Genomic DNA, 11,560 nt, shown 5'->3' with positions numbered 1-11,560 from the left:
TCTAGGGTTCCTAGAGCCGCCGGGTTCTACCCGGGACACCCCTGCGGACTGTGGGGAAGGTTGTGAACGTCACGCCCACTACTCCCGCAAGCCCACGGGCGGGAAAGCGAGAGGACGCGTGTCCACAGGGGTCTGGACCGGTCGGTTTTCCTGAAGGCCATGGCCGAGATATGTTTCCAGCCCCCGGTGACGGCTGGAGTAGGTTTGCAGGGACCGGGCCTTGGCCTGACGTAGGAGCCCAATGGCCAGCGACTAGCGGGGCGAGTCACGAGCCGGCCCGGGCTCTGGGGGTGGAGCCAGACGTCCGGGGGCGTGGCCTAGCATGACCGTGGGCGGGGCCAGGGTTAGGGGCGGGACCTGCCTGAGAGCCTTGGCCGGAGCTGAAGGTGGCCTGGGTGGCGACCAGAACCGAGGTCTGAGTTGGGGCAGAGCATTTGGAATTTGGAACCGGGAACCGTAACTCCGACGCCGGAGGTCTGGGTTCAAATATTGACTCCGTGGCCGGCTTGTCGCGCGGCTTTGTCCTGGGCCCCGATCCTCTCTGGGCCCCTGTTTCTCCTATAAAATTCAAGGCATGTCAGTGTCCCGCAAGGTGTGGTACTCGCCAGAATCTGCTGGGGAGACGGACTTTTATTAAATACACAGCTCTCAGGGCTACATCCCAGACTGGGGACCTGCCTTTGTGACAAGCCAAGTGGGCGACCCCCATAAACTTATTTGAAAACGGCGGATTACGAGGGAGTTTCCGGGGCCCCTCCCTGAGAGTTGGCCTCCTCCCCCTCCCTCAGGGCCTGGGCACAGCGTAATGGGGGGGGTGGGGGGGGATGTCTGGAACTGCAGCTACTTGAACTCTCCTCCTCCCCTGCTAGCGCCCCCTGCCCGCGAGGGGAGGTGTACCTCGTCTAACTCGCACCCAAGGATTTGGGGCGAGGAGAGAAGCCTTGGATTAAGCCAAATGTGGGAGAGGAGGAGGACAGAGGGCAATGGAGCCCTCCGGCCATTCCCCGCCGCCTGAGTGGGTTTGGAAGTCAACTGTACAATCCATTGTGGGGGGGGGGGGGGGGGGGGGAAGCCATGGGTGGAGGCTATTGTGAGGGGTATAGGGCACAGGAGTAGGTTTGCCTGGGTCGGGGTGCCCGACAACAGTACCGCCGCGCCCCCCACTTCTTCTCTGGACTGAAGATTCCCCATTTCTAGCCCGGAGTGGGGGCCCTTTTACCAAGAACTTTACACCTGAGCCCCCATCTGAGCTGGAAGTCAAGGCCCAGAGAGGGAAAGCAGCTTGACCAAGATCCAAAGCCAGAAGGAGGTCGAGACAGATCGGAGTTCACCGCAGGTCCAAGGACTCCGAGTCCAGTGCCCTCCCCGAGCCTCCGGCGTGCGCCTGCGTTTGGGTGCGCGAGGCTTCCCGGCGGGGTGGAGCCCGGGCTTGCCGGGGGCTCGAGTCCTGACTCGGGAAGGGCCCTCCGCCGGGCTTGGGCGCTAGCGAGGGAGTGAGGGGTGGTCCCGGAGGACTGCGACCCGGCTCCCGGCTCCAGGCTCCCGCTGGGGGCGGAGCCAGAGCCTACAGGCAAGCTGGCCAATGACGCGTGGACTATCGGCCTGGCAGCCAATCGGAGGCCGGGGGCGCGGAGCGGGCGGGGCGGCGGGGCACCCGAGCATCTGGGACCCCCGCAGGCTGCCGGCACCTCCCTGCCCCCGCCGTGGGTCCCGGTCCGATCCACCCTGGCCTCGCCCCGCAGAACCGGCGCTCGCGGCTGCCCGCCGTATGCCGTGCCCGGCCGGGTCCGCAGCTCGCAGCTTGCAGGAGCGCGGACCCCGGGTCCAACCTGCCGTCCCCCACCCGGGTCCTCGGGGTCCTCCCTGCCAGCGGCCACCGTCTCCAGCCGCTCCGGCTGAGCTCGGCGCGCCGGAAAGGATAAAGTAAGTGCTGAGCCTGCCGCTTTGGTGCCAGGATGGAGGAATCACAGAGTCGCGGGGGCGGGGACGGGGGCTGGAGCAGGGGGGCTGGGGGCGCTGATAGAGAACGGTGCGCGGTGCCCATCCCTGTCACCCGGTTTCCCTCCCTTATCGTTTGGACCCCGAGGCAAGCCCAGAAAGTGTGAGCAGGGCCCGTCCTCTCCCTTGGATAGAGGAATAAACTGAACCCCAGAGCAAGAGTTAAGGGTCCAGCCCAAGGTCACGCCTGGGGTCAGAGGCAGAGCCAAGAAGAGAACCCAGGATTCCTGAAGCGTGCAGGCTACCCTGGGGGAGTGGGCAGAGAGCGATGAACGTCCCCACCGCCGCGTGTCGCTCTGCCAGCCTTGCCCCTTCCTAAGGGGCCATCCTGGGTGTGCACACACCCCTTGCACTCCCATGCACAGCCATGCACCTGCACAGGGGGGCACCCCACATATGCCCATGTGCCAGCAAGGGCAGGTATGTGTCCAGCCGTGAGCTGTGCATCACCCGCTCCCTCTAGGCCTCTGCAGCTTGGCTGAGGGCCCTTGCCACCCTGCCTCACCCACGGCCATCTGGCCTGGAAGGCCTAAGCCATACCCTGGTCTGGGCACATCTTCCACCCTCTGCCCCCAGGGCAGGCGGGAAGAGGAGATGGGGCATCTCAACATAGGAGCTCCATCTCTGCCCCTTGAAGATATGCCCTCATCACCTTTCTCCCAGTCCCTGGCAGCCCCTAGACTCCCTTTGGGGGATCCAATGACCCCAAGAACTTATAGAAAAGACTGGCCAGAGGTCCCAACTTAGCCTCTGTCTCCTTCCTGTCTTCATGCTCTCCAGAGTATCTCTACACCTGCCCCCACCCACCCCACGCACAGCCGGGGTCATCAGCAGGCTGGGTCCAGGGGCCTCTGTGACCTGGCCTTTTCTGATTGGGTTGGCCAGGGGGAGAAGAGCTGACATGTGGTGGGCACCTCCTGTGTAGGGGGGTTTGTGCCAAGCTGAGTCTCTTCTAGGGACTGGTTCATTCTGATATTTTAGGGGCCCTGTGACCCTGTGAGTTTCTCAGAACCCCCACGGTAGATTCAGGAAGACTGAGATGCGGAGAGCACCTCGGGTTACTCCGCTACGTGACTGGGCTGGGATTTAAAGGCACGCCTGCCTGATTCCAGGGCAAGTGTGTCCCTCCAGCACAGGGAACAGCTGTGGTCTTTTTTTTTTCCAAGTGGGGTGGGAGGAAGAGGGAGCAGGGGAGGAACCTTTTCTTTCAACCCTCCCCACTGCTTTTCACATCTTTCAGGTATGATCGCTTTCCTGACAAGTGGAGGTGGGCAGGGCTTTATTTTCATGTCCCTAAATTCACATGGGAATCACAGATATATAAAGCACGAGTCCCGATGTCCCCAGAACGTTCCCTGGCCCTCCAGCCTTCACTTCCCCAGTGCCTTCAGGACCTTAAGGGACTTCATCTCACGGCCAAGCCACCACACTCAGGCTCACAATTTTAATTCTTTCCTTTCCAGCTCGCAGGGAAGCAGGGCCCGTTATATAAGGAGGTGGCTGTGCAGGTGACCACAGGCTCGACACGCCTGACCTCAGAAGTGAGGGGCAGGCTGACTGACCGCAGGCACCTCTTGCCCAGTGCCCTCTTACATCAGCATGGACTCCAGGATCCCGTCTGCCAGAGGCTGGTTCAGCAGCCACCTGCCCACTGCTGAGCCTGACCTGGAGCTGGCCACAGACGGGCCAGCCCCCGAGACCACCACCCTCAGCCCAGAAGCCACCAGCTTTAACGGCACCAGGATCCCTGACGTGGCTGGTGGCACAGCCGGCGTGGGCACGATGCTCCTGTCCTTCGGGATCATCACGGTGATTGGCCTGGCTGTGGCCACGGTGAGAGCTGGGGCAGGCGAGGGCTGGAGATGTGGAGATGTGGTCAGTGTTTGGATTTACAGAGAACCTAATCCGAAGGCAATCCCTCCCCTCCTCCAGGGATTTGTCCTCTGGGGCCCAGAGACCAAAGAAGCTGACTCCCGATTGGCTGAACCAGAGAAGGTTCCGAGGAATACATGGCATTTTGAGCTGGGCTGTGAGCCAGGCCCAATCACATAGACGTCAAGGAGGAGAGCATGCAGGTGGAGAGTCTTGGTGGCCAGGAGTTGAGAGGGAAGCGGGAGGATCTGTGAGCAGCAGGCAGGACAGGGAGGCAAGGGAGTGTGGGAGGTGCAAGAGGAGGAGAGGCCAGAAGGCAGCTGGGATGGACCGTGGGCTGTGGAGTCTGGTAGGATGCTCCCAGGGGCAGCAGGCTGCTGATCAGTGTTCATTCATTCATGCATTTATTTGCTTGATAATTATTGACTGGGTACCCGCCCTGGCCCAGGCCCTTGGGACCCAGCAGTGGCTGGGGAGACAAGGTCCTACCCTGTGGCTCTTATGGGACGGGGGAGACTGGTAACAACCAAGGGCTCCAAGGGAAGCCTGCGGGAATACGTTTGGGGACTGATCGGGGGAGGGTGACTCTCCTAGGCTGGGCAGTCAGCGCCGCCGAAGAAGGGACTTTATTTATTTATTTATTTTTACATCGCTTAAATAGCTTTTATTGTACATCAATCTCACATTCTCCTTTTTTTTCTTTTTTATTATTATTTTTAAGATACATAGATCACACGAAATGTTACATTAAAAAATAGGAGGTCCCCATATACCCCACTCCCCACACCCCCCACTCCTCCCGCACCGACAACTTCTTTCATTAGTGCGGCACATTCATTGCATTTGAGGAGTACATTTTGGAGCACTGCTGCACAGCATGGATTATAGTTTATGTAGTAGTTTACACTCTCCCCTAGTCTGTTCAGTGGGTACTGGCAGGATATATAATGTCCTGCACCTGTCCCTGCAATATCATTGAGGACAACTCCAAGTCCCGAAAATGCCCCCATAGCACACCTCTTTTTCCTTCTCCCTGCCCTCAGCAACTGCCATAGCCACTGTGTCAGGAAGTGAGTTTAGAGCTGAGACCTCACGGTAGAGGCTTGGCCTCAGAGTCGTGAGAAGAGGTAGAGTGAGGGGAGCTGAGGGGAGGGCCGCCAGGGTCCCTCCTCCTGAGTACGATGCCTCCAGATCTGGTGTCCGCCCCTGAGATGATACATGGACATGTGACATGCTACCAAGAGGCCCCTGGAGGTTGTCCAGGCTGAGGCCAGGGTGGGTGGGGTGCACCTGAGGACCCGCGGCGGCCTGGCGATAGCAGCCTTCTGCATCCTGCTCTCCCAGGCCCTGGCTGCTGGCCTGAGGCTCAGGAGCATGTGGCTGGGACAAATAGGCTATGAAAGGTCCGACCACAGCCTGGCGGGAGCTGCTGGAAAACCCGGGTTGCCATATGGGCCCCGCAGGCTCCGGATTGCTGTCAGAGAGCAGCTGCCCGCCGGCCAGCAGGGCCAGAGCGCGGCACGTGGAGAGCGAGGGCAGGGCCTGAGAGGTCTGCGGGGACAGGCAGGCTGCCAGCGTCCCCCTTGGCTCCCGTGCACCCTGACAGGGACAGAGCCGGGCCTAGAACGTGCCCTTGTAAATCTCAAGTGAGAGCTTTCCTCCCTGGACTCAGAAGCCTCCCTTGCTTACCGTTTGTTGTGGACGAGCATTCAGAGGGCCAGGGCAGGTGGCCCAAAAGCAGAGAGGTAGGGAGGTGGTGGCACAAAGGCAGTGGAGGGCAGGAAACAGCTTGTGGGCCCCGGGGGACAGGTCGGGAGATGTTCTCTAAATGCTGCTTCCTCTCTCCTCATGCCAGTCCTGAGCAGGCCGTGCTGCGTACAAGGAGGAACAAGTTGGTGCCAGCTGTGTGCCTCACACAAGAGGAAAAACTGCTGGGGGTGGGCAGAACCAGTAGAGAAGGGCTTCCTGGAGGAGGTGGGGCTGAAGCTGGACAGCGAGTGGTGGTGAAAATTTGGAAAGGAAGATGTGGGGGTGGGGGGTCAGCAGTTGGGGCAGGGGGAGCAGCAGGGACAACAGTACGGGGATTGGATAAGAGTTCTGGAGAGCCCTCTGCGTCGCGGGCCAGGCCCGGCCATGCGGTCCTCTGAGGCGAGGGCTCCTCCCTGGCAGGCCAGGCGCCCACCCCTGAGTCTGCAGCCCCGGCCTGGGCATCCAAGAAGGGAACGGCTGTGGGGCATCGGCGTCACCAGGATAGGGCCCGAAGCCCCGCTCACCAGCGCCCACGTGTCCCCTACCCCAGGGGCCTGTGGGGCTGGCTGGGGCCCCCTTCCCAGCCCTTTGATGCTGCTCCTTCTCTTGCAGGTTTTGTATATCAGGAAGAAGAAGAGGTAACTCCCCAGCTGCCCCCACAAACCCCGGCCCCGAGGCGGTGCTGGGCTGGTCTCCAGGGGCCATGGGTGGGAAAGGAGAAAGTGTCCCCCACCCCCAAAGGCCCTCCCCCGGGAGGTCTCAGGGCCCCTGGCACCGAGGGGAGCTCACAGGGAAGCAGGTATGAGGATTCTGGGCACCCAGGTATGACCCTGGGGCCAGGGAGGGTGTGGAGAAAGTGGAGCGTCCCCCATCCAACTGCCCAGCTGCCCTCGCCCTGCCCCCCTGAGCTGCCTGCCACTGACCGCTCCCCCAGTGCCCCGAGGCTGGGGCTCCCAGCAAGACCTGCCCGGGCAGACCCTGTGGCCTGTGGACGACAGCTCCACGGCCCGTGGCCCCACCCGGCCCCAGGAATGAGCAACTTCTCCCTCTGGCCACCCATCTAAGGGGTAGCGCTGGTCCCATAAGTGCCAAATGTGTTCCATTTGCTCCTGGGTGAAATCTTAGGCCCCTAAAGGTGGTCGTGCGCAGTGGCCCCGCCGGTGGTGGGCAGGCCCGGGAGGGCTGCTGGGAGGGGAAGGGCCTGCTCTGCCCCTAGCAGCCTCTGCCCCCCACCCCAGGCTGGAGAAGCTGCGCCACCAGCTCATGCCCATGTACAACTTCGACCCCACGGAGGAACAGGACGAGCTGGAGCAGGAGCTGCTGGAACACGGGCGGGACGCCGCCTCCATGCAGGCTGCCGCTTCCGGGCAGGCCATGCAGGGCAAGGTGGGCACCGATCGGGCTCCCCGGCCCAGCCCGCAGCCCACTCATGCGCCCTCCACCCATCCTCCCTCCGCCCTCACACGGCCTTTGGGCGCCTGCCCCGTGGTCCAGGGGCAACTATTTGGTATACGGGTTGGGTCAGGTTTGTTTAGAAACAGGTAGAATTTTTCCATGGCCACTCTCAAACTCACCACGCCAGGCCAGGTCAGGGACGGCCCTGGGGCCAGCCTGGCTCTGCCCCTGACACCCTGGTGATCTTGGGAGCCCCACTGGCCTCACTGAGACTCGGTTATTTTGGTTGTTTTTATTTTTATGCCCCACACCTGTGGCTTTTTTTTTTTTTGCTTGCTGTCTGCTCTCTGTGTCCATTCGCTGTGCATTCTTCTGTGTCTGTATTTATTTATTTATTCCCCCCCTCCTTGCGGCTTGCGTGCTTTCTGCTCTCTGTGTCCATTCGCTGCACGCTCTTCTGTGGTTTTTTTTCCACTTGTTTCCCTTTTTTTTTTGGCGTCACCTTGTCAAGTTGGCTCTCCACGGTGCTTGCAGGCCGGGCAGCACTCCATGGTGCTTGCGGGCCAGGCGGCTCTCCGCAGCATGTGGGTGAGCCTGCCTTCACAAGGAGGTCCCACGACATGAACCCAGGGCCTCCCATATGGTAGGCGGGAGCCCAACTGATTGAGCCACAGCCGTTTCCCTGAGACTCAGTTTCTCGCCTGCATGTGAAAATCCTACTTCTTGCCTCATGCACTGGCTGGGAAATTAGGAGAGGATCAGTGGAAGAGCTGGGTGGGGGCTGGGACCCCCGCTGAGGGTTGTGACTGGGGTCAGACTCTTGGATAATGGCCCCTCAGAGTAGGGGTCCTGTCACGAACAGACCCAAGGCAGGGGGAGACCCCGGCTGAACCTGCCCCCTAGGTCCCAAGGGATGGATGCCTGCCCGGTCATCTTGCCAGAGCCCCTGGGCAGCTGACCCCTTTCCCCAGTCCCCGAAATCCCCAAGGGCCAGAGCGTCACGAGGGGACCCGGCCTCCCCCAGCCCCATCTGGCCTTCCACAGCCCTCCTTGCCCTGACTCCTCGGGTTGCTGGAGGGTTCTGGCCCCAGGCTGGGAGTCCAGAGATCCCCCCGTCCCCAGTTCTGCCACCATTCTGTGTGACCTGGGTCAGGACTGGCCACCCCCAGGCTATTCAGGAGATGGGGCTGAGCACCTGGACAGGCCCGGCCCTCGGCTGCTGACCATTTGACGGTGGTTTTCCGTGTGCCTCCCTTGTGCCAGCCCCTGCGCTCGGATCTGGGGGTGAGGTGCAGAGGAGAAGGGGGTACACACATAATTAATGCAAGCCCTGGGCCCACAGAGTAAGTGCCAGCGAGGTGGCAGGACAAGCTGGAGATGGCCATGGGGCGGGGGAGGAGTCCTCCAAGCCAGGTCACGTTTCGGGACCAAGCTGGCAGAGAGGGCACTCCAGGCAGAAGGCACAGCTGGACGCAAGCACACGCCGGTGCCAGGAAGCAAGGGTGGGGGTGATCGGGTGGAGCAGGCACGGCCTGGGTGGAGGGCCCTGACGCCCTGCCCGTCTCCCTGCAGCTCGCCCTCCCCTCCCAGGGCCCCCTGCAGAGGCCCAGCCGGCTGGTGTTCACTGACGTAGCCAACGCCATCCACGCGTGAGCGGTCGGGGGCCCGGCCCGAAGCGCCGATGGAGACGCCCTGCTCCGTGCACGCAGAGCTGCCCGCTGCCCGGAAGTCAAGACCTGCTCTCGGAACCTGCCCTGCCAAGGAGGAGAGGGCCAGGCCGGGCCCCAGCCGGGCTGCGGACACACCTGCTGACTCTCCAGGCTCTGAGAGAGGCCCCTGGCCAGGCCGGGCCGCTGGCCACTGACCTCCCCAAGCCTGAGGGCCCTGGCGCGGAGGGCAGCCTCCATGCCGGAAGGCCGGCATCTGTCTCCTCCCCGGGCCCTCGGCGCCGGGGCTGCGCCTTGGAATCTGGTGGAAGTGGGAGAGGGAGGCGAGAGGGGAAGGAGGATGGGGGTCGTATCTGTCAGGGAGAGCCCTGTGTTTGCATTCTGGTACCTTATCAAGGGTAGACAGAGGTGACCACCCAGGTCATAGGGGCAGGTGGCAGGGTCACCTATTATTGACCCTGAGAGCCTCAGGAACAGAGTTAAAATTGCCCAGGGGGCAAAGATACCAGGAAGAGAGCATTTGTGGCCTGGTCCATCCATAATCCAGAGGATCCGTGGGGTCTCCAGCCACCCCTTCCTGGCAGCCAGCTATCTGCTGAGCCCAAGCTAGGGTGGGGGCATAGGGAGAAGGAAGTGGAGGGAGGCAGTGCCCCCAGACCTGCCGAAAGGCCCCAGCTGTGTAGGAGCGTGCCCGCGTGCAGCCGGGTGCCTGGCCCAGCACGGGGGTTCGGTGGAGCCCTCGGCATTGGCTCCACCCGCCCCGTGGGCCCCCACCTCACCCCGGCAGCGCAGTGGGGCGGGCAGCCTCCCCTGCCACCTTGGGTGTTCAGGGGCTGCAGGGAGTGGGGAAGCGCAGGTGAGGGTTCCGCACCCACCTTGTCTCTTCTCAAGGCCCGAAAAGCCGGGCTAAGCTGCCTCTGGAAGCGGCTGCCTGTCTCGGGCCCCGGGGCCCTCTGGGGCCCCAGTGGGGAAGTTCCGGTGGCCCGGAGGAAAGGGAGGAAACAGACCCAAGGAGCCCAGTCCAGGCTCGCTCCCTCTACCTCCGCCATCTGCAGGAAGGGGTTGATGGGGCAGGAAAGGATTCTCTGGGCTTGGCCTCCCCCTCCGCTTGGTGGGGCAGGGCTGACGCCGGGGGCCTCCGGCCAGGTCGCTGCGCAGAGCCAGACCCCAGAGCTGGGCCTTTTCTCTGCTTAGGGCACACACGTGCCCACGAGCCCGCGCAGAAGCACGCCCCGTGCCCGGCCTCGCCACCGCCGCCGTCCTTGGGGTGGAGGGAGCGTGGGGGTGACATGTGCGGCGCTTCTGTTGGGCAAATGCCACGTGTCAGGAGATGAGGTCTTGGGAGGCCCGCGTGGGGAAGGTTCTGGATAGATTCCCTCCTCAAGATGCTATAAATACGTTAGCACTTAAGCCGGCTGGAGGGCTGTGGATAATTTAGGATGCACAGAAGCTATAATTTAACTCACAGCATCTCTGTGTGAGAGCATTAAAGATGTAATTAAGATGTTTACACGAAGAGAGTGTGAGCCTGTGACACTCCTAGTGAGAAACCCCAGGAGAGGACAGGGTGGGTGAGGGGACTGGGCTAGGTGCTGGGGGCCAGCCCTGAGGTGGCCGCCCAGGCGGTTTTCCTTGATCCAGCCGAGGACGTGCCTCTGGCCCTGGGTTCGAGGCTGCTCTGGGGCCTCATCTTCTTGGCTGTGGAATGGGGTCACATTGCCTGCACCCCCTTGGGTGGAGAGGTCAAGTGGATGGGACCTTGTGGGAGCAGGGGGAAGAGGAGCACCCCAGAGCTCGCAGGAGCTGACGGGAAACACAAAATAATATGCCCTTAACCGGGGCACAAGGGGCCGGGGGCGGGAGCCGCCGGGGCTCGGAGTGTGGAACCCTCCCGCGGGTTGCGAAGGGCTCGGGAGCTTAACGCTGGGACCCAGTGTGCCCAGGACTGACGCAGTTTTATCACCAAAGTTCACAAATCAGGATTCTGAGGGGCTTCCTGACCCTCCGCCAGAGAGCCGAGCCTTGGGGCTAGCACCCCGGAAACAAGGCGAGGGTGAGCCTCTCGGCCCCGTGGTGGGTGACGGGCTGGCTTTGGGGGCTGCGGGATAGGGCTTTGGGGGCACGTGAGGGCCGAGCGCGCCACGGCTGCCCACGCCAGGCCAGCCAGCCGGGCCTGTCAACAGTGGCCCTTGTCCCTGGAGGAAGGCGGGGGCTGCACAAGACCCAGTATGTGAAGAAATGGGGTCCAGGAGGACCCTTGTCCCCATTCCTGCCCCTCCAGTCTCCCCACAGCTGGGCTGGGAAGGGCGCCGACATAGGGCAGGTAGCCCTGTGGTAACGGGCGGCGCCCTCATCTCTCGTCCCCTCACGGTCACTCCGTCTTCCCTTCTGCCCCAGCTTCTTTGGTTTTCGAGTTCTCTTTCCCAGTCCTGGAGGAAAAACAAATTCTGCACAAGTTCCCAGGTCTTCCCCCAAGGGTGGGATCAATAAACATGGGGGGAAAGGCTCCGGGCGTGTGTCCTCCTTGCGCTCTGGGCCTGCTGGGCTGACCAGAACTCTCCTCACTGCCCTAGGTCAGGCGGAGGGTGTGAGAGGGAGTCGCCCGCTGCCCCTGAATTTCACCGTTAAACGGGGCCCTTTGGGAAATGCCCCCCGCACCCATCAGTAAACAATCCTGTCGTTCACGAGTAGCCGCCAGGCCGCGGGTCAGAAGCTGTGGCATCTGCGGCGGCTGTGGACGGGCGCCTTCCAGGGCGGCCATCTTCTTGTTTAATAAAGTGAAGTGTCACCTTTGAGCAAAAGTGAATCAAATAATCCCATTGCCTCGCTGCCGGTGGACGCTGGGGACGCCTTCGGAATGTAAAGGAAAGTTCTTGTGC

The 11,560-nt window shown here is 62.1% G+C and overlaps 1 protein-coding gene across 2 annotated transcripts; it reads left to right on the top strand.

Annotated features, from left to right (window-relative positions):
- The first annotated feature begins 28 nt into the window (after nucleotides 1-28).
- Nucleotides 29-11,482, top strand: C26H3orf18 (chromosome 26 C3orf18 homolog). Of its 2 annotated transcripts, none has more exons than XM_004451786.4 (5): nucleotides 29-1,923; nucleotides 3,462-3,831; nucleotides 6,232-6,257; nucleotides 6,858-7,005; nucleotides 8,605-11,482. In XM_004451786.4, the coding sequence occupies exons 2-5, from the start codon at nucleotides 3,598-3,600 to the stop codon at nucleotides 8,665-8,667; spliced, it is 471 nt and encodes a 156-aa protein (XP_004451843.1). In that variant the 5' UTR covers nucleotides 29-1,923; nucleotides 3,462-3,597; the 3' UTR covers nucleotides 8,668-11,482. The 2 variants fall into 2 exon arrangements, with proteins under 2 accessions (XP_004451843.1, XP_004451842.1); XM_004451785.4 differs by having other exon boundaries at nucleotides 8,587-11,482.
- The last annotated feature ends 78 nt before the right edge of the window (nucleotides 11,483-11,560 follow it).

This window comes from Dasypus novemcinctus, chromosome 26 (genome assembly GCF_030445035.2).
Source record: "Dasypus novemcinctus isolate mDasNov1 chromosome 26, mDasNov1.1.hap2, whole genome shotgun sequence".
NCBI classification, from domain to species: domain Eukaryota; kingdom Metazoa; phylum Chordata; class Mammalia; order Cingulata; family Dasypodidae; genus Dasypus; species Dasypus novemcinctus.
This window is presented reverse-complemented; position numbering and strand designations above follow the sequence as displayed.